At 35.9% G+C, this 22,008-nt stretch overlaps 2 protein-coding genes across 9 annotated transcripts; one reads left to right on the top strand and one right to left on the bottom strand.

The window, feature by feature from the left end:
- Positions 1-233: 233 nt before the first annotated feature.
- Positions 234-12,207, top strand: LOC122030135. Of its 8 annotated transcripts, none has more exons than XM_042589292.1 (11): positions 234-641; positions 1,098-1,125; positions 1,213-1,391; positions 1,482-1,570; positions 1,955-2,054; positions 4,061-4,129; positions 4,812-4,908; positions 8,694-8,764; positions 10,740-10,801; positions 10,896-11,013; positions 11,791-12,207. In XM_042589292.1, the coding sequence occupies exons 3-11, from the start codon at positions 1,239-1,241 to the stop codon at positions 11,863-11,865; spliced, it is 834 nt and encodes a 277-aa protein (XP_042445226.1). In that variant the 5' UTR covers positions 234-641; positions 1,098-1,125; positions 1,213-1,238; the 3' UTR covers positions 11,866-12,207. The 8 variants fall into 8 exon arrangements, with proteins under 8 accessions (XP_042445226.1, XP_042445228.1, XP_042445227.1 ...); XM_042589294.1 differs by having other exon boundaries at positions 1,230-1,391; XM_042589293.1 differs by having other exon boundaries at positions 234-583.
- An 879-nt stretch (positions 12,208-13,086) lies between these two features.
- Positions 13,087-20,352, bottom strand: LOC122029899 (uncharacterized protein At2g24330-like). Its single transcript, XM_042589038.1, has 5 exons — positions 19,944-20,352; positions 18,836-18,980; positions 14,379-14,488; positions 13,755-14,163; positions 13,087-13,660 (listed from the first exon to the last, which is right to left on the bottom strand). The coding sequence occupies exons 1-5, from the start codon at positions 20,187-20,189 to the stop codon at positions 13,335-13,337; spliced, it is 1,236 nt and encodes a 411-aa protein (XP_042444972.1). The 5' UTR covers positions 20,190-20,352; the 3' UTR covers positions 13,087-13,334.
- Between the last annotated feature and the right edge of the window lie 1,656 nt (positions 20,353-22,008).

Below are 22,008 nucleotides of genomic sequence, written 5' to 3' on the forward strand. Positions count from 1 at the left end.
TAACCGCTTCATGTGCCAATGATTTGGCAGGTAACAGAACGGGGCGCAGTGAAGAACTTGGTGGATCTGGACCGTTGGATCGGCAGTCTTGGAAGTAAGGTTGCGACTTCCAAAAGGTAAATCGCAGGGACGAGATCGAGCCACCTGTTTCGGTTAGAACTTGACACTTTGCCGCCAAAGTGGCATTCGATCGTAATAAACCTGGAGTCGAGGGGCGAATGGTGACGGCATCTTTAACTAAGGAAGAAGAGGGTGGAGGCGGAACGGGATGGGCACTTCTCCATTTGCTCGAAATCTGATCTCGCGGAGAGGAGAAGAGGAGGCGGAGATTTGGGAAGAAGGAAGAGTAGTAAAAAGGAGAGGCGAGGATTTGAATGAAGAATGAGGCAGAAAAGCAAAAGGGCGGCGGAAGAGAGAGCTTGAGGCTTGGCATCTAATTTTGCATCCAGATTCGTACTGCTTCTTTCGAACTTCCAATTTCCGATATTGTCGATCTATGCTCTCGGGAAAATAGAGGCTTTTTCTCTGCCTCCCCATTGGAGAGGAGGAAAAGCAGGAGCACGGCATAGAGAAAGGAGTAAAGGTTCGAATCTAATTAGAATTTTGCTGTCCGTGCCAATCGAGAGGAGGAACAGCCTCTGGTGCGTGCCGGAGATTGATGAGTGTCCAAAATCTGTCATTTTGTACTGCTTCATGCTTCCACTTTTTAGTATCTTTAGTATTTCTAGTATTTTTGTAGATTTCCTTGTCTTTTGTGTGCTTATTGGGCTTCGATTTTAAGTTTAAAATTCTTATTTCTTCTTGAGTGGTTTGAGAAGATTCAAGAATGCGGGTCTCGGAGGTCTTTGGTGACAATCAAGATTGGCTTTTTGGTTATATATTTTTTTTTATCGAATCTATCCATGTACTAGTTTGATCTCGCCTATCGATGCTGTTTGAGCTATTTAATATCCCTTTGAGCACCAAGGTAGTAGCCCAAGGATTAACTTCATTGATGATTGAGTTCAAGTTATAGAATCTAAGAGAGACGTTGTATTAATAAAAATATTTATTCTGTTTAAATTCTACTGACGACATTGCCCATGGTCCTTCTGCAGGTAAGGCTGACTTTCTTATCTCTTTGAGGTATTTGTTCTGCTATAAAAAAAAAGAAATAAAGATTTTGGCTATTTGTACGATTGGTCGCAGTTATGGATAGTCCATGATAAATAGGTGCTATCCAAGTGCAGCAGTACAAGATGGAAGCCAATCTTAACAATGGTTTTTACCAGGAGAGTAGGAGTTCTCAATTTAATTATCCTCGCATGGTCTGTTTCCAGTCAAGTGCAATAGATAGCTCAACAGGGATGGCTCCTGGTGACGTACCTACTATGGCTGGAAACACTAACATGGTCAGCATTCTTATATCTGCTGGCTTTGGCATGTCAAATCATATGGATACTGCTATTTGAGCTCAATACTCAGCAGGATCTGTTTTACAGGAAATGATGCCTTGGTTCAGGCATGTTTCGAGTACACCTGAATATTGGTCTCCAGATGAAGTGGAAACATTGAACAAAGGCTTAATAAAGTATGTATGAGATCTACATTTCATTACTTTTTATTGAAATTCTTTTCTTTTTGATTTTTATAGTGGTGGAGTGCTATGACGTCTTAGTTCATAGAAGAAAAAGTGTCATTGAATATTGAAGATTAGACTTGAAAAGGGAATGAATTTAGTTTTTTCATGTTTTTTTCCTTGAACATTTTTCATCTAAATCTTCCTCAACAATTTTTTCTTTCTGCTGTCTTTCACACATTGGCATCTTTTGTTGTCTATGTACATTTTAATGTTCACAGCTTAGCTGGTTCTCATGCTTTTAGGATTTTCCTTTCATGCTTGCCTATTAACCTGTCTATGAATCTACCATAAAGTCTTCCTCCAGTCCTTCAGTTATTTGTTTGTGATCTACAGTTTTGCAAGTGAATCAAGGATACAAAAGTTCACCAAGATAGCTGCTATGCTGCCTCAGAAGACAATAAGGGATGTTGCATTGAGATGTCAGTGGATGATTGTAAGTTATTTTCTTGTTGTTATGAGTTGTCATATATTCTTCAGCCATAGCTTTGTGTCTATTATTGGCAGATGGACACTTTTGTGTCATTATCTTTCACTTTGGATGTTCTACTTATCTTGCATTACAATTTTTAATATATATATATATATATATATATATTTTTTTTCATCTTAAAAAATAATGAAACTAGTAGATAGATTCCAGGTACTTGTTTGACTTTTTGTTTTGTTTTGTTTTGGAAGTTTAGATGCAAAAGCTTGTAGCCTACTCTGATATACTACATAAAATAATGGTAGACACATCCAAGTATTTACAGGGTGCAGGTATGCACACATCAGTTGGATCTTTTTACAAACACTAGAAAACTTCTTATCATGTTCTCTACTTCATCGCCTGAAGATCTTACTGTTATATTTCATACAGTTGACCAATTCTAACCACGTCTATCCCCCACCAATGTTCTATGCTTCTTTTGGTGTGGGAGGTTATGTTTAAGTAAAATACATTTGCAATCGAGCTTAGGCTGTTGAAAAGGTTTGGTTAAAATTTCCTCTTCTTTAGAGATACCATGCTTTGTAAGCAGAGGTGGAACACTGTGAAGGTCTTTGGGTGCCCCAGGCACCGAGCAAGTTCAGACTAATTAAGTTGGGAGACTTTGGGAGATTCATATATATTAACGCTTTACAAAATTTGCAAGTTTCTTGCTTATTACTTGAAGCAGAAGTTTTGTAATGCACGGGGCTAAAGTGCTATCTATAAGATCCACAATTTACTATGTTTGATTTCATATTTATTTTATCTTTGTAGCGTCCATTTGAAGATTATATGTAGACAATGCAAGATAATATGATTGTAACCACAGGAGATAGTTTGTTATGAAGATTGATTTTGGTTATGAGAGTGTGACTATAAGACTTTCTATTATAGATTTTTCAATCAATTGATTTTGGTTATGAGAGTGTGTGACTATAAGACTTTCTATTATAGATTTTTCAATCAATTGAAATTGGATCCAATCTATAAATCAAATCTCGCCTTCATTTGTAATATACATAACTTATAACTTTGCCTCTAGCATACGCTTATCTTATGGACTTCTATATTGTCAAATACATCAGCCAGAAAAAGAGGAAGTTTTTCAGCTAAATTCCCAGATACCAATGGTACACCCACCATGGGGCTCCAATACAATGACTAATTATGGCCTTTTCATCTTCCAAGAAAGAAGATTTATGAAAACATGTAACACTAAAGATTGCTGCTTCAAAGCTTATGACTATGATTACATTAAATATTTCTTAAACAGTTCAATTTATAGAATGATATCTTAGGACTTTTGGTTCTGGAGCTGATGTTATCTATTAAATTGTTGCGTTTTTTTTGTTTTACCCTCTTTTACTAACTTCACTATACCTCTAACTGTGTTGACCTATTCAATTGCTTCTTCGTGTGAGGGGAAGCTAATCTAAATATTTAATGTATCTATCATTTTCACATGTCAATATTTAATTATTTTATGCTAAATAATGCTTAACCCTAATAAAGAAAATGCTAGTTTGCTCAGTTGGTAATTTTGGAAGTTGTTGCCTAAATCTTTGGGTTTGAATCCCAACTCCTAGAAGGAAAATACCATTTCAACAATCTTTAAAAAACATGTTGCATTCAACCAAGCAGATTAATGATTCATTGGGTTAGCAGATTATTTTTGTATGTTACAAAATGCCAATCTGGCAGTAAGAATCTAAAATGTACTGATTCAGATATGACTATTCTACACGGTTATAAATCTAGGTGCTTGATATTCATTCTCTAAAAGATTTTAAGGCTGAATTTGGAATTTGACTTGGGGCATTGAGTGTCCCAAGAGTCAGTCAAGAGTTTGAGTACATAGATGCCATGATTTAGCTCATGATGTGCTATATTTTTGAAAAATCATGAAATGTGTGATCATTTTTATTTTTGCTTAATTTTATGAATTGTAAAGTTATTGAAATCTTTTCCAGAACAAGGAAAATGGAAAAAGGAGAAAAACAGAAGAATATTATGCAACAAAAAAGATAAAAGATATGAAGGTAATGCCTAAGACTTTTTCTCATGGTTTGCCTTATCTGATATCTTATGAATGAAGTTTTTTTTGTATTTAATTGATCTTTCTTTTAGCAAAAATGAAGGAGGATATCCCCACTTATGGTCAAGCATGTTGATTATACCCACATCAATATTCAATAATAATAACTTTTTAGTGTAAATGGCAAATTATGAACAAAAAGGAAATGTGCAAAAATGCCCATGACAACCCACCTGTTCATGTAAGCATGATACAGTAAGGAGTTTATATACATCATCCTAAGGGGAAGGTGAAATTAATGACCGCATCGCTTGATTGAGATATATTGTTGAAAATGTGATGATTTGTTCAAGCCAAGTAAACCAACTGTCTAAAGATGAGACCCCTGTGGGTGTGGACTTTGGAGTTCATATTTGTCTTGAGAGGAAGCTCAAGTAATTTTGGAATATTATGCTAATATGGCCGTGTTAAAATGTGTCGATGGGGTGCACCATATGACACTAATCTATCAGTTGATATTTTTTGAAAAATTAGTGATTTATGTTAGCTCACCTTAGTTATTTATTTTGTTTGATGAACTACATGATATCATGTAAAAAACTAATGCTTGGATGCCTATAGGAAATTTTAAATTATTTATTAATTGAATATGTTTTGGCCTTCATTCTTTTCTCTTAATGTGTTAGGAAAAGATGATGGGTTTTCCTTCCACAAATACTTCTATGGCTCCTAATTTACTAACAATGCATCATATGAGCATCCATTATCAGCTTCGATCCGAAGGTTCGCATAAAATTTCTTAAAAGTTGTTGGTTTGCACATTTTTATTAATTTTTTTTGTTTGCATTTTTATATATAACAAAATGAATTAGAATCTTTCGTCTAGCAAATTTTACTAGTGTTCTCCATGAAATAACCACATACACACATCCTTATTACATTGTGTCAAGTATGAATGATTTCCATCTTATGGTTGTTCCATACTTTCTCCGGTATTTGCCATCAAAAGCTATTATATATCCATTTTTTCTACCCATGGTATATTGTGAAGCTTTCTGCATTTTACTTTTGGTTTTCAATTTATATATCTTCTCAGTTACTTGTATCATCTGTATGAATGCAATTCACCACATTTGGTTGATAAAGACGGCTTACTCCATAACTTCCATCCTTACAGCTCATGCGTTAGGTTGTCAGTCAGCGTTAAAATTATGGCAAATATTCAATGAATTGATCCATTAAATTATTGTGTTAATGTTAGGTTGTTCCCCGGAAGGAACACGTTGTAGGGTTCAACTATAACGTTTCGGCAAGGACCGCTACATCTCCAAAACTCGGGTGTAGTGCTAAATATGCAAGAGTTCGTGATGCAGGGTCCAATTGTAATGTATCGACAAGGATCGCTACATCTCTATAAGAACTTAGGTGTAATGTTAAATAGGCAAGAGTTCTCACACCATAGGTTGGATGAGAACAAATATGATAGTAAAACTAATAATCTAAGATTTAGAACATGGAATATAGGAACCCTCACTGGTAAATCAATGGAAGTAGTAGATACGCTGATTAGAAAAAGAATTAGTATTTTGTGTGTACAAGAGACAAAATTGGGAGGCGAAAAGGCAAAACTGATAGAGAACTCGGGTTTTAAGTTATGGTACACAGGAAAGAGTAAAGCAAGAAATAAAGTGGGTATTGTTGTAGATAGTTCGTTAAAAGATGAGGTTGTAGAAGTAGTTAGAAAAGGAGATAGAATTATAACCCTTAAGATAATAGTGGCGAAGAAACTATGAACATAATTAGTGTATATGCACCGCAAGTAGGATTAGATGAAGCTACCAAATCAAAGTTTTTGGACGACTTGGATGAAATATTATAAAACATTCCATGCACCAAATGAAATGATTTTAATAGGAGGTGATCTAAATGGGTATGTTGGAGTGACAAATGAAGAATATGAGAGGGTACATGGGGGTTATGGGTTTGGAACAAGAAATGAGAAAGTTAAAACTATATTAGATTTTGCGATAGCATATGACCTTATATTAGCTAATACGTTTTTTAAGAAAAGAGAAGAACACTTGGTTATGTTCAAAAGTGATAATAATAAATCGCAAATTGACTTTCTTATGGTTAGGAAAAAGGATAGAAAGAATTGTAGAGATTGCAAGGTCATCCCTAGAGAAAGCTTAACTACCCAACATAGGTTAGTAGTGTTGGATATACATTTCAAATATAATATCAATAAAAAGAAAATATATACGATTCCTAGAATTAAGTGGTGGAAGTTAAAGGATGGGAAACAAAATATATTCAAGGAGAAGGTAGGAGTACAAGCATTAGATGAAATATACGGTGATTCTAATATAACATGGGATAAAATGGTATCAAAGTTGAAAATAGTAGCTAAGAGTGTACTCGGTGAGTCAAGGGGACATGCACCATTAAGGAATCTTGATGGTGGAATGAGAAAGTACAAGAGAAAGTTAAGGAAAAACGAATAGCTTATAAGGAATTATATATTTGTAAGAACAAGGAAAACCTAAAAAAATATACAATAGCCAATAAAGAAGCTAAGAGAGTAGTGAATGAAGCAAAGAATGAAACTTTTGAACGACTATATCAAAAATTGGATACAAAAGAAGGGGAAAGAGACATTTATATAATAGCTAAAGTGAGAGAAAGGAAGACAAGAGATCTTATCCAAATAAAATATATTAAAGATGAATGTAATAGGGTACTAGTAAACGAAGGAGAAATAAAAGAGTTATGGGAGAGGTATTTTCATTAACTTTTTAATGAAAGTTTAGGTGATCAACTTAACTTAGATAATTTAAGTAGGTCAAATAAGCATAGAAATTTAAATTTTTATCATAGAGTTCAAACTTCAGAAGTAGAACAAGCTTTAAATAGGATGCATAATAGAAAAGTCGTTGGACCAGATGATATTCTGATAGAGGTATGAAAGTGTCTAGGAAAATAAGGTATTGAATGGCTTACAAAATTATTTAACATGATATTGAAACGAAAAAAATGTCTGATCAATGGATGATAAGAACTCTAATTCCTTTATATAAGAACAAGGGAGACATACAAAATTGTGCAAACTATAGAGGTATTAAATTAATGAGTCATACCATGAAATTTTGGGAAAAAGTAATAGAAAAAGATTAAGGAAGATGACCACGGTGACCGAAAATCAATTTGGGTTCATGCCTGGAAGGTCGATAATAAAAGTTATACCTCTTCTTAGACAATTAATTGAAAAATATCGGGAGCAAAAACGAGAGCTACACATGGTATTCATTGACTTAGAAAAAACTTATGATAGAGTCCATATATGGAGAATTCTAGAAAAGAGAGGTGTTAGCGTAACATCTATTGAACTAATTAAGGATATGTATGAGAATGTAACGACTAGAGAAAAAACTTCAGGCAGAGTAACTGAAGTATTTCCAATAAAGATAGGGTTACATCAAGATTCAACTTTAAGTCCCTATCTTTTTACACTAATTATGGACGAACTCTACACATATTCAAGACACAGTACCATGGTGCATGTTGTTTACAGATGATATTGTTTTGGTAGATGAAACACGTGAAGGAATAAATGCTAAACTAGTAACTTGGCGGGAAATAGTAGAAGGGAAAGGTTTTAGGCTTAGTAGCTTAAGACAGAATATATGAAATTTAAGTTTAGTAATATTAAATATAATAAGACAATTGTTAAGATAGGAGACTACGAGTTGCCCGGAACCAAGAGTTTTAGATATTTAGAATCATTTTTACAAAATGATGAAAGAATTGAGAGATATGTCTTATATAAAATACAAGCAGGATGATTGAAATGGAGGAGAGCGTTGAGTGTTTTGCCTGCTATGTTATATGGAGCTGAATGTTGGGCTATGACTCGAGCACATGAGCAGAAGATGAAAGTTGCAGAGATGAGGATGTTAAGGTGGATGTGTGGACATACGAGAATGGACAGAATAAGAAATGAGAGCATTAGAGAAAAAGTCGAAGTTGCATCTATTGAGGAAAAATTCCGAGATACGTTTAAGATGGTATAAGCATATACTTAGGCGACCAATAAATGCTCCAGTTAGGCGATGTAAAACTATGATAAACACGCATATCAAACGAGGACGAGGAAGACCAAAAAAGATTTGGTTAGCCACGATAAACCAATATAAACTTTATTTAAATATAGATGATGGTATAGTTAGAGATAGAGCTCAATGGCGTAAAAGGATCCATATAGCCGACCCCACCTAGTGGGATAAGGCTCGGTTGTTGTTATTGTTGTTGTAATTTGTTTATCTTTCTCTTTGCCATAGAGAGCCTAAATGTCTTCATGAAGATCTGTTAATATTCTGATTGAAATATCATAGTAAAGATTCTATCTTACTTATACCAAAGTGTGCTTGTATAGATTTTAAATCTTTCAATTGTTAGCGAATTAAAGTGTAAATCAGCATGTCACTTCATCTTTTTTCTTGTCATGTTAGTTCATATATTGTCAGTAATGTTTACTACTTAATTGCTTACATGATTCACCTTGGATGCAGAACTGAAGAGTCTTCTGGAGAAAAATGAAAAATGTCTGAAGGAGATTGCAAGAAATCTTGAGGGAGGAATGGTTTGTTATCTTTTATTCCTTTTATTATTGGTTTTTTTTATTCACATGATGATTATTGTACGTCTTCTTGCTTTCTGCTTTAGTCATAAGTTTGAAATTGTGCTTTGATTTTCAGTTTGTATTAGCTTTGGCCTGACATTGTTTGGTCAGAGTATTCAGCATCATGAATCATAACAAGGGTGCCCCTGTTGTGCACTACTTTTTCAATTGTCTCTATCTCACTTGATCGGATGATTTCACGAAAACTATTCAATTTTTCAATAGAATGTCCAAACCAACCTTAAACTTACCAAAATACAAGGTATAACATGTCGGGTGTTACTAGAGATTAATACGTATTTGGTTAACTTTTGCTGCACAAAAAGAAACTAAGAGAGGGAAAAAAAAACTCTGCTTGCCCATCTTCCATCTAGTATTTCTATTTAGGTAGGTTTAAGCCCTCTATTGACTATTTTGTAACACTCAATGCTTTTCCTAAACCATTGAATGGAAAACATAAAAAGGCAAAAGAGAAAAAGCAGCCTTTGATAAAACCGACTATAAATGTGTAGTAGTCCATATTTTTTCCCTTAACTAAAACAAAAGAAGAAACTACATTATGCTCATGATACATTTCTTTCTTTTACTGGCAAATATATTACCAATTTGACATGAAGGAACACACTCAATTGGGGAAGAAGTTCATGTGGTTAGTGTTGTTTATGACATATGGATCTTCCTTGGCTTTCCATGAAATCATAATGTTTTACTAAACAATGAGGCTCCAATTTGAGATTTTGTTAAAAACTATAGTCGGCATCTTATGTTTGTCTGAGACATCTGGATTATGAGACTGGTTTCTAATATATTATAATATCTAACATACTCGGTGCTTCCTTTTCTATGAACAAATGGGTGTGCTGAAGCCAGCTACTGCAAGAATGTTTAATGAGTATGATCACAATCAACTTTCTTATTGCTACTACATGGTAAATTCAACTTCTTATTATCTTCTCTAGTTAGAAGGGGAGCCTTGGCGCAATAAAGTTGTTGTCATATGACCAAAAGGTCACAGGTTCGAATCCTGGAAACAGCCTCTTACAAAAAGCAGGTAAGGCTACGTACAATGAATCCTTCCCCAGGATCCCGCATGGCGGGAGCTTTGTGCACCGGGCTGTCTTTTTTTTTTATTATCTTCTCTAGTTAGTTCAATTTGGGAGCATATTCAAGGAATATTTTAACATCTTGATATCCTTGGCATGAAGTATCGAGATGTATCGCTTTTCTTCATGATATATTCATTTTGTTCTACATTTTTTGCAACGTCATTATCACTTGTTCCAACTATTTGGGGTCAGCTATAGGATTATATTAACTATATGTAAAAACTAAATTATGAGTGTACATTCTTTAACACATTCCAGTAATATTGTCAAGATCATTTCAATTTGAATGTATAGACTCGAGAGATTGAGGGAATTTCCTTCATTTTTTAGAATCTTGTTCTTACATTATGCTGTTAGTTTTCCTTTGTCTCTTAGTGGAGAGACTTCATATCTTGGAAAATCTTTTTTATGTGGTTAGGGTGGTGAAGTGCAACTTTATCGCCCTACAAGAGAATAGATACAATGATTGTGGGCAGATCAAATGTATTTGCCATATTCTGATTTCAAAGTATCAATTGTAGACCGCGGAAAAAAGTAAAGATTTACCATAACTGAGTAGATCAGGATTAAAATCATGCATGCCTGTGTAGTTTATCCATGGAGCTAATTTGCAGGCGGCAAGCTATTCACATGCTTTCTGGTCAGAGAACACAAAAACAAGGTGTCGTGCCATTGACACCCTGTGCCATCATGCCATGATCCTCCTGTACATGAAATGTGCTATGACTGACATTGTTATGTTGTTGTCTTGATCATCCTTGTTCAGTTTTGCCTCACCTTTTTAGCTTTCCTGGTTATCATTTATCAAACATATTTTCTCCATATTGCAGATGCAAGATAACATAAGTTTGTTTCATCGCACGAGAAATAACATTGCCACACTGGAGAATAGGTAGTATGCGTTCTTTTCCTTTCTTTTATCTCCAATCTTTATACTCTGATTCTCTTTCGATCATAATTTCTGAAACATGAAACCCTTTCCCCAGAATAACTATTCTCTCTAGAGGAATGAACCAGCTTCCTGGGTCATTGAGACAGATGCCTTCCATGCCGGTAACCGTAAATGATAGGCTTCTCAGCAGTCTTGCACCTCTTGATGAGCATGTAAGTTATGTTTCTCTGATTGTTTCCTTAACTTGAATTACTCGATTCAACGATGGTAACTTAGATAAACCAGAAAGACTGATTATGAGTTGGAAGTTGCTTTGTGGTCGACATCATCTATCATCTTCTTTCTTCACTCTTGGTTTTTCTGATAATGTTGAAGCTTGCGACCGAGACTGTAGAATTTTAGATGTTTCAAGTTTTGATGTTCTTGTTGTTAAATCTGGTTGATGCAATACTACATTGATTAAGCTCAATTGCACCTTTGGTGGCAAAAGGTGAAGCCGTCACCTTGTGTCCCCTCTAGGGTGGCCTCACACACTCTCGAAGGGAGTAAATTAATAAGAACTGTTAAATCACTTGTTGATAAATTGCCTAATCTAGGAGGTAAGATAAATGTTTATATGAACTTGGATAAATGTCCCTAGATTTCATTTTTTATCACGAATACCAAATGACTATTTCTTCTGCGAGGAGAAATAAATTATCAATAATTGGGTAAGTTGTTAGAAGTTTTGGTTGTTTTTGGTTCTTTGGCGAAATGCAAAACAAAGAAAACATCACTGCAACATCACTGAATAATAAGTGTGCAATGCTGATTGATTATATATATATATATATAAAAAATACTATCATACATGCGCGATCTAGTTAAGTTAATTGTACTAACTAAATTGTTTGGCATTTGATTTGTGCGAGTTCATCATAGATGGTTTATCATTCAATATTTTGGTTAGTCACCTAACACCAATTCCTTTTTCATATCAATTATGAAAGGTTAATATCAACACACCTGGAAGCGGTTACTTGAAGCCGGATCCAACATGCTTCAGACCTCCCGAGAGAGGATGATCTAATGAGCTCGGTGTAAAAGATTCTCTAGGAAATGCTGTGCAAAGCAGTCTCACTCAGTCTTCTACATTTAAATTTTTCAATGGGAAGACCTGATGGAGAGCCAGAGAGGTACTGAACCTAGCCAGAGGCAACAAAATTGTGTCCTCCAGGGTTATTCAGCTTTGACCAAAAATTTCTCATCCAAAAAATTTATATGTATTTGTTGCATCAATGGAGTCATGTGTTTGGATGTAAGGAAATAATGGTTGATATTTTTTTTTCTTTGGGTTGCAATCTTTCCTAGTTTTTCTTCAAAATATTGTTTGATTATTTCTTTGAAAAGAAAAATAGGTTGAAGTAACTAGTCTAATCTAAATATGCTTCAGAAGATGCAAACCAGGCCTAATAACCAAAGTTTTATATTGCCTTCCATAGTGTTCTTCTAATCTTCTTCGATCTAATAGCATTGAATGACCTCATGGTTTTTTAAGTTTCTTGTTTCTATTTGTTCATGGTAAGTGCCATAGGTAAAACACAATAAAAAAAAGGTTTGTCAATTGTTTAAACTAGCTTGTAGCTCACTTGAGGGAAATCGATTGAAAGGTCAAAATGAGTTGATTAAAGTGGGCTTGAAAGTAGTAGATGTGTTTGACTGAGGTGATTTTAGTTTGATCGGGATTAGATTGAAGTGGTTAGGATGAGCTGAAATGTAGGGGATAGTTGGAAGGTGAATGGTTTCCAATATTATGAAACGAGGAGGATGTTTTCAGTAGTTGATGCAATAAGGCGAGTGTTTTCGTCAACAAATGGTCATTACATGGGACATGGCCATCAATAGATTTAGAGGTCAATTATTGACAGTATAATTCTTACCAAATTCATATCCTTCCTCGTACAATAGTCACTGTTCAAAGGTAAAGTTATCAATAATTTACTTCTTTATAAATGAATGTGAGATTGATCATATGGGGCACCTGGGATTAACATATGACCTTTTACCACGATAGTGTTTTCAAATTGTGAAAGCAAAGAAATAAGGCTCTAATGAGCATACAAGGCTTATAAAAGATTTCTAAGGGAGATGAAATTGATGTGAAAGGTGGAAGCTAGGTATTTTTATAAAAATATTTTTTTTAAAAAAATTGCTAAAAAAACAATCAATTTCTATAGATTAATCAATCATTAGCAACAGATTTGCGATTCAAATCCACAAATCCAATTAATAATGTATTCAGAAGATAAACAAGAAATCTTTATCACTGTTTTCATGATGAAACAGAGGCAAATACAGCAAATACCAAGATTGATAGTATCTATTTTCACGAATAAGTCCGTAATTACCTTTGAGATGGAACCAAATGGCCACAAATAAATCCGTAATTACCTACAGCCACCTATCAAGTGCTTTTAATATACACAAAAGAAGTAAGATTCATTCTAATAAAAAAAAACGATGCACGGGCAATCTTCTCAAAGAAACACAAATTTCAAGTAGCAGTCTTAACCGATTCTTTTTCATCAATTTTTTCATTTACCAAACCTGCAATTCCAGTAGCATTGTTACGCACGTCCTCATCAACATCTTCGGGGCTCTCTTTTACCATCGCTAAACTGCTGCTGACAGCATCCTTAGTAGTTAAACTAGTGTTGTTCTCACTTTGGTAGGTGTTATCGCTGTATGGAGAAGAGATAGGCGTGTCCTTTCCAGAATCAATACTCATTTCATGTTCCTCCTGATGCTTTTGTCCATTTAATCCATGGCAGTGGGGGCAGTAATAGGTAATGTAGGAAAAATCCTCTTTCTTGGCTAAACCTGCACATATTCGACCCATAAGTTTTGTGAAGATGAAGAAAGCTACAATCACATCTACATTTGGACAATACAAGGTAGTACTTTAATCACTCACCATTGTGCATGTGACAGTGGGCACAAATCAGCGCATAGCACTGAGTTGGATCCTCTCCCACGAGCAAGGCTGCAATTCGGGAAAGCCAACTCCCTTCGCTGAAGACTGAACCTTTAAAGTGTTCCACGACCCTATGGTTCGGAGAGCTAATTCCTTGATTGGTAGTGGCAAAGTCATTAAAGGCGTCATCAATTAACTCAGATGTAGTGCTCCCAGAACTGGAAGCTACTGCACGTGATGGCTTTCTGTTACGTAAACCGGAAGATTGCACTAGTTCAACATCATGACTTTTGCCTGATGGATCTGAAATTTCTTCTCCTACTTGGAGTTTTAAGCCGGAATCTGCACCAAGTTTAGATGCCAAAACAGTTGCTGCAGCTGCCTTTGCAGCAGGATCGAGATCATACCTCTGGTTTAATGTTCCTCAATCAGTAATAAATCAAAGAAGTCATACTTCTATCACACTTGAACAAACTTTAGAATTTCTCCGACAGAGATAGAACACAAGGAGTGAAATTTTGGCGAAATACAGAAAGTACATGACAGAAGGTATTGCTGAATTTTCAAATGTAAAAGCATAACCAGTACAAGATCCAGGAAGCAATATAACAACAAGAATGAGACCTGAATGAGTTGTTGTGTACTGTAATAATTTGTTTTCTCCTTGAGCTCGTCAATTGTTTCTTTTCTCTCAGCACGAAGCCTTTCAAGGGTTTTCTGGTCCTTCTTATCAACTGCAAAGAAAGTGCAATGATGATAATCAATGATTAAAATTAAAATATACTATTGTCCACTGGACAGTTTGTCAACATTTCTGTCATACGACAGAAGAGCATGAAAATCAAACAACTATATCATCAATTGGGTTGAATAAGACATGATATCATAAGCTTCTCATACCATGAGATCAACCACCAAGTTGGTGGTAGTAGAACATCATTTTGAGAAAAGTCAGACAAACGATAAGAAAATGAGATAACCAAATTGAAGAGTGATAAACTAGACTAATATTTAAATGTTCATGAAGCTAAGTCCAACTATCAATAACAGCCCAACCAAACTACAAAAGTAATACTACTAATGAAGCTACAAGATATTCAACGCCAAATCAAATTGAAACTCACACAGAAATATTGATGAAGCAGAGGATAACTATTTCACACAAAGGAAAAAAGAACCTCACCGATTAATCAAATTGAAATTTTATTGGCTGAAAGATCAAAGATGCATGAAGAGATACGACTTGAACAAGAAGATGAAGAATAGGGTAAGGAAGACAATTTCATGAGACCCTCCGTCGTAATGCAACTTTAACAAGACAAAACTTAGCAGAGGAGAAGGCAAGGAGGATTTTATTATAGATTCTATGAAGAGATAAAAATCCATTGGAAGTTGTAGGAAGAGGAGCCTGAGCTAGAAATCATAGAGATCGAGGAAGTAGCCCTCATAGTTGATGCAAATCTAGGATAAGATGTAGAACAAGCATTGAATGAAATTCGGGTGGTATAGAAGGTAGTCAGAGTGGTGCAAAGCAGCTTCTACATTAGGCGGAAGCATGGGTGGAGCTTACATGGGCCCAATGTGGGCGGTTGCCACTGGAACCAGAAAAAATAAATAAATAAAATTAATTAAAAATTCATTTCAATACGTTCAAAAACTAGAAGTTTGGACTCAAGCTCTGAGCTTCCACAACTCAGTTTTTTTGAGCTGAGTTATAATCAGATAAAGCCCAATAAATTTAGGATTCAGATGATTAAACTCTAAATAATATTAAAGATGTATAAATTGTTGGGACCTTGACGTTCGCTAAAGGGGGAGTGAATAGCGTCTCACCCAAATCGTCGCTTCTTACGCTTGTTAGTGCACAGCGGAAACAAAAATACTAACAAACAAAAGGAAAACTAACCCTAGAAAACAATAAACAAGAAGCAAACCCAATGACACGTTGTGTAACGTGGTTCGGAGATGAAGCTCTTACTCCACGGTTGTTCGTAAGGTGGACGATCCCGATCCGTCGGTGGATGACTCCTCGGAAAACCTCCGGCTAGCTCGTGTAGCTTCTTGTGGGTGGAGAAACCTCGCCACAACCTTGTACAAGCACGCTAGATCACTTGGGCACTAGGAGACTCTAATTAGGGTTAACCACCACTAATTTCGTCAACTTTAACCAAGCTTCCAATGCTTGGTTATATAGGTCATAGGTTGGAAAACCCCGCCTACCAGTCGACTGCCAAAACATGGAGTCAACTGCACTTCGTGGAAATTCGACCGTTGTAGCCCAACGGCTCGATACCAGCCCTCTGTTCGCTCCCAGTCGACTGATGAAACCACCAGTCGACTGCTACAGTACTGCTACAGTAACACTACAATACTGCTACAGTACTACTACAGTTACCCTAATTCTAGGATTTTACCCCGAGTGCATTCACTCAGCACTCGTTCTCGTCCGACCAACCTAGACCTAGCCTTCTAGCCTCCTCCATCAGCCTTGTGTCCCTCGGATGCCTCCCCATCTTTCACGTCTTGCCTTCTGGAGCTTCCATCGGCCTTGTCATTGTTGTCGGGTCTTCATTTGCCAAGAGGTCGCACCTCCGAAACTTCGTCCATTGCCAAGTCATACTTGGACTTACGTTGTAAGACTACATGCTTGGACTTACACCGCCAAGACTCATCCTTGGACTTTCCTCCTTTTCCAAGATCACACTTGGACTTATGTTGTACCTGTATCCTGCACACTCACAATGCATATCAAATACAACAATAAACCTAACTTAAACCTTTACCCAAACATCAAAACCTAGGTACCCAGATTGCTCCAACATAAATATCTAATTTTAATCTCTCTAGCTAGCTGGTGAATACTTTCTTGTACAATAATGCTTGAAGGAGACCATTCTTTTATTAGAAGGTAGCGGCATCGTTTTATGTTCGCTGCGATACGCTGCTCCAAGAAAAGTTATTCAGCGGCGGAGACGACTGTTCATCTGTGACATTGGATACTTGATAAAGATGATGGCCGGTGGAAGTCCACTTCCGTTGGCAAACAACATTCTCATAGGAAGATTTTATGACCTCAAGTACATTGCACGATTCTGCGATGAACTCCTTGTTGAAGAGCTTGGTCTGATGAAGCTTGCAATGCGAAGGGCGACGGTGTGACTCAGTAGGCCAGATCCAAAGCTTGGTTATCAGATTGATCTTCCATGAGATGCATCAGAAGGGGGCGGTCGAGAACCAACGAGACTCCATGATTCTTTACGGTTTCAAGAGTTCTCACTAGGGGAATAAGAATGGTGGTGTTCATGGCATAGTTCTGCCATGGACTCCTCGGTGATGAGCTTGGCATGATGAAATTTGAACATGGCAGTCAATGCGCATGGAATTTGACAGTTTGGTCACTAGATTGATCTTCTAATATGAGATGCTTTAGAGAACTCAGAGTGCTTTAGTATTTTCAATGTTTAAGTTTGGATTGTTAGTTTTACTTGCATGGACAAGTTTGGACAATTTTTTTCAAACAATTTATTATTATTATTATTGTCAATCAAAAGTTAATTTTTTTGTTTATTTCATTAGGAAATAACTATATTTACAATGCATAGATTTTTTAAAAGAAAAGATCTAGAACCAAAAAAAAACAAAATAGTGAAGACGATAGAATTGAAGAATTTGATTTTTCTGAGAAATTAGTTATGTCAAAGAAAAGTATAGTGCATCTATTGGTTTGTAAGCTTTTGACATTCTGCCGATTGCGACTACGACCGTAGAGAAAGTGTTTTCTGCCATGAGAATTGTGAAAGACAGGTTGTGCAATCGAATGGATGATGATTGAATGAATGGTAGTCTTAGTGTCCATGTAGAGACAAAAATATTTTTAACAATTGATAATGAATCTATTATAGAAAGGTTTCAAAGTATGAAGACTCTAAAAGAACAATTGTGAAGTAATTATTTTGTAATGCTTTATGATTATAAGATTTTTTATTTTATTAATTATATTATATTGTTACCTACATTGAATCAAGATCCTAGCTCCGTCCCGGGGTGAAAGCGCCATCTTTAGGTGATATGCTTGCAAAGTGTCATGAGAGGGACTAACTTGGGAACTCTTAAAAAGCAAGATGAATATATATTTGAGAGAACTGAATTGGGAGCTTGAGCAGTGTAACAAAAAAGATAAAATTGAAGATATTTTACCCTTTAAAAGCCATTAAGGAAGTTGCATGTTGAGATGTCATCATTAACGCGTGGTGACAAGAATATGAGAGAAGAAGAAGAAAAACGAGGAGAGAGAGAAGACAAGGTGGATGAGGGGAGATCATGACCTAAAATCTCTACCATTTTAGGCATCAGGAAAGGAATAATTCTAATTTTATTGTTGTAAATGGATAATTATATGTATATATATGAGTCAATCATAAAAAACCTAAACCTAAACTAGCATTATGGGACTAAACCACAACTTCTACCTGATTGCTCTAATACATTTAACAAAAGCAATCAAGCCATCTTCTTAGAAATGATAATGTCTATATAAAAAGACTATCAATAACCATTGAACTAGGGTCTTCCAAAACATTGCATAGACAATGCGACATTTTGAGTCACTTGGAAAGAAAATGTTACATCATATTCCAATACACAAAGTAGTTTGTTTATTTACTTTCCATAATCAATTACATCATACATAGATAAAAGATTCAAATGTTTCGAAGCTGCAAACAGTAGGACTGTGACACATTAGGGGAACATGAGTTGCTGTTAAGATGAGATTTGAGACCTAATAAATTTGACTACCATCTCTTTTTATGGTCTAAGTGGCTGGCTAAATTTGTATAGTTCAAATAACTAGCACATTCATAGTCTTTTTTTTATGATAACCAGTAGGAATTATTGTGTTCTCTTTGTGCAATTAATACACTCACTATGTCTATGACTAGCAAGAAATGTGGAAAAGGTCAACAAGTTTAGACAATGCAAACAAAATTTGTTTTGTAGAATAGACTGTAAAAACAATTAAAGAAATTGAAAGATAAGATGCAAAATAGACTAATGTTTGGTGAAGAGTTTAAGATACTTACGCAATCTTGTGAGTCGCAGAAGTGAGGAGTAGACAACAGTTGATAAGACAGGTATTATAAACATAGGCAAAACACAAGTAGCTCTCATTTTCCAATCCAAATCTTTTGATCTTGTACTAGCTATAGCATAGCTCACAGCTACAACCTGGGAAGTGGAAAGATTCAATCAAATTTTAGTAGGTTAAACATGGTTCATGCCAACACCACCAAATGCAGACACAGATTTAACAAGTTACATGAGCAACATATTATGATCTATCATTGGCAATTTGCTAAATACATTCAATTAAAGGAAGAAATTTAATATTCAAAACATCAGACGAATTGAACTTTTGCAGCTCATGAAATACCACATACTGACTTCATTCAGTCATCTTGTGGATTAGTCAATTTGGAAACCTAGATGTTGGTTTGGAAGAACTGTTTCTACTGTCAATCAGGACAGGACAGCGGCATGCTAACATGAATGAGAAACAGTACATCTATATATGCAATTGAGAAATATATTGAGAAGAACAATAGAAGGGGCACCTTCCTACATCAAGAACCAATGCTGTGAACTATTAGGCGCAAACAAATTCTGGCTGACAAAAATGCACAGAAGTTGAAGAATATTTGAAAGCTTAGGAAGATTGATAAGAATATTTGGTTTCAAGGAGGATTTATTTAGCATGAGAAATCCAGGACTATAGGTCTGGAACTGAAGGTTAAGAAAGATCAAATCGCTAATAATACTACATTAAGTAGAATCAAAATCTCATATTTCCTCTAAAAACGCAGTATTATTATCAACTAGATTTCTCTTCTCAAGAAGAATTCGTATAAAGTTACAGAAAACATAGTGTTTGGGGTAGGTAAATTTTTTCCATTAATCATTGCTTGCCAAAGTTGTCGAGCATTCCTTAGATGTCTTATTTGTGAACGTTTACGAATTTGTTAAATCAACATTCCATTTCCACGCTCTTTAATACACTAGATCTTCCATTTCGGTATCCGACTCGGTGACAAGAAAAGTCGATCCACATGGAAAAGGATTCCCATCTACGGATGTAAAATCAAATTCTGTTTCTGAAGGAATCACAAATCGAAGATCAGACAGAAACCCCACCTCGATAATCACTGAGAGGAAGATAACATTCCGGGCGATCTTCCGCGACGATTGCGCCCTTCTCTTTAACCGGGAGTGGATCGATGCCTCCTCCTTCGAGATGTGCTCCAACTTCTTCTGGATGTCATCGTCAGCTGCAAAGATCCCTCTCAAGAGCCGGGAGACGAAGCCCCTGCGCTGCTGCCGCTTTGGAGTCAGCACGGCGTCCGGATCACCGACGGGGGAGGAAGCGGTTTCCTCCGCCATCTACGGGATCTGGTACTCGATCGAATTGGAATTTGGACGGGAAGGGATCGGAGAAGAGAGGAAGAGAAGGATCGAAGGGAAAGCTGGAATGGAACCGCGAGGACGACGACGCCGTTGGGTTTGCGAAGCGGCTTCTTAGTGATTAAGAAATGGAGACGCAGACACGTAAGAGAGATAATAATTCGTTTGGGTTTTATAAAATAAAAATAAGTTTGATGTATATTTTTTATAATTTTCTAAGTAATGGTATTGTTTTCGGGGCAGATTTCTTTGTCAATATTAAATTGTGGCAAAAGGTGAAATACATTAACAATTATCTTAATTTATTGAGATTTAAATCCCAAATTTCATTATGATAATATCTCATGAGTTAGTCATTAAATTCATCCGAGGAACTTTTGTCAATATTTAATGGATCATATGGAATTATGATCAGGGTCCGATCATAATTAATTATAATTCTTTCTTGTAATTCTATATGATTTATCCTTTTGGTAAAAAAAAAAAAACCAAGATCTGATCTCAATGTTTTCTATCAAGGTTGTAAGTTAGTCCATTAAATAAATAAATAAAATATTAAAAAATTTGTACAATTCATTTCATAAATAAACATTTCAAATAAAATCCCTAATAAAATTAATTACACAGTTAAATAAAAAAAATCTAATTTTTATCATGAATTTAAAAAAGAAATACTTTTCAACCCCAGTTCAACCAAGCCCGTCATAAGCTAATTTATTTGAACCCATAACCCACAAGAATTGATTCATTTTTAAATGTATTAATAAAATTTTAATTCAACTCATTTAAATTATTTAATAACCTAATGACATTCTAAATTAATAACTGGAATTGCGGTAAAAAGGTGATAACTTTGCCATCCTATGTGATTTAAAAGGAAAGTAAATTATGAAGATTTTGTCCCGTATAATAATCCTTTGCATGAAATCAAATAATCGGTGACATTTCACATATTGAAAATTGATCCCATAATCTTTTTGACCAACAATACATATAAATATAAATATTAAGATGACATTTGGTTCTTCCTAAAAATTAAAATAGAAATGAAAACTATATTGATTCTATCGGAGAGTCGAGGCGATGGATATTGAAGACGTGATGCTACTATTGACCGTATGTGAACTCCGAACTAGAGGGACCTAGAACCATAGAAGCGTCAGTGCCGAGCTAGGAAGAGGTTCCCGGCGATGGCCCTCCGACGTTCAAGTCAGTTACCAACAGTATGGAAGCAAAGAAGTGGAGTAAGAGAAGCAGAGTAACAGTGTAGCTACAGTCAAAACTAGCATACCTCCGTTGAAACTTAGGGTCCTTTATATAGAGTTCCGGGGGCGAGCGTGCACGCTTCTTAAAGCTTTCCCTGAAAAGACATGTCAAGAAAGTGTCCCTAACACCATACCTTAACGATCTAAGCATATCTCTGACGTGATAGTGGAAGCTTCTGTCGTACGATCCTCTGCCTAACCATGACGTTGACCATGCAGTCTGTCGGTGGCATGGGCTCCCAGAAGGATATCACCAGATCCTCCTTTTGTCCGTTACTGGGTCAAGCGAGGGTCGCTCGGCCAACCATCAGTCGTCCGACCGTTATCATCCTTGGGCCGAGCGGGATAGTCGCTTGGCTATCCTTCCACTGTCCGAACTCCGCTTTGAGTGTAACCCGCTTGGTCGTGGCTCCGCTTCGCTCGTTCCGAGACTCGATGTAAGTTCGAGTGGGCTCGTTGTTCGGCATGCGCCTCGTCAATACTTCTTTCTTGAGCATCAGAAGCTCGGTAAAGGGTCGAGCTATGATAATATC

This window comes from Zingiber officinale, chromosome 10B (assembly GCF_018446385.1).
Source record: "Zingiber officinale cultivar Zhangliang chromosome 10B, Zo_v1.1, whole genome shotgun sequence".
NCBI lineage: Eukaryota > Viridiplantae > Streptophyta > Magnoliopsida > Zingiberales > Zingiberaceae > Zingiber > Zingiber officinale.

Excerpts from the sequence above, each read along its gene's own strand:
- LOC122030135 (XM_042589292.1), top strand. The coding sequence starts at position 1,239 with ATGGAAGCCAATCTTAACAATGGTTTTTACCAGGAGAGTAGGAGTTCT. Across the intron at positions 4,130-4,811 it reads AAAAGATAAAAGATATGAAG|GAAAAGATGATGGGTTTTCC; the intron begins GTAATGCCTAAG and ends TTAATGTGTTAG. Across the intron at positions 8,765-10,739 it reads GAAATCTTGAGGGAGGAATG|ATGCAAGATAACATAAGTTT; the intron begins GTTTGTTATCTT and ends TCCATATTGCAG.
- LOC122029899 (XM_042589038.1), bottom strand. The coding sequence starts at position 20,189 with ATGGCGGAGGAAACCGCTTCCTCCCCCGTCGGTGATCCGGACGCCGTG. Across the intron at positions 18,981-19,943 it reads TCCTCTCAGTGATTATCGAG|GTTGTAGCTGTGAGCTATGC; the intron begins GTGGGGTTTCTG and ends TCCACTTCCCAG. Across the intron at positions 13,661-13,754 it reads CCACTGTCACATGCACAATG|GTTTAGCCAAGAAAGAGGAT; the intron begins GTGAGTGATTAA and ends GAATATGTGCAG.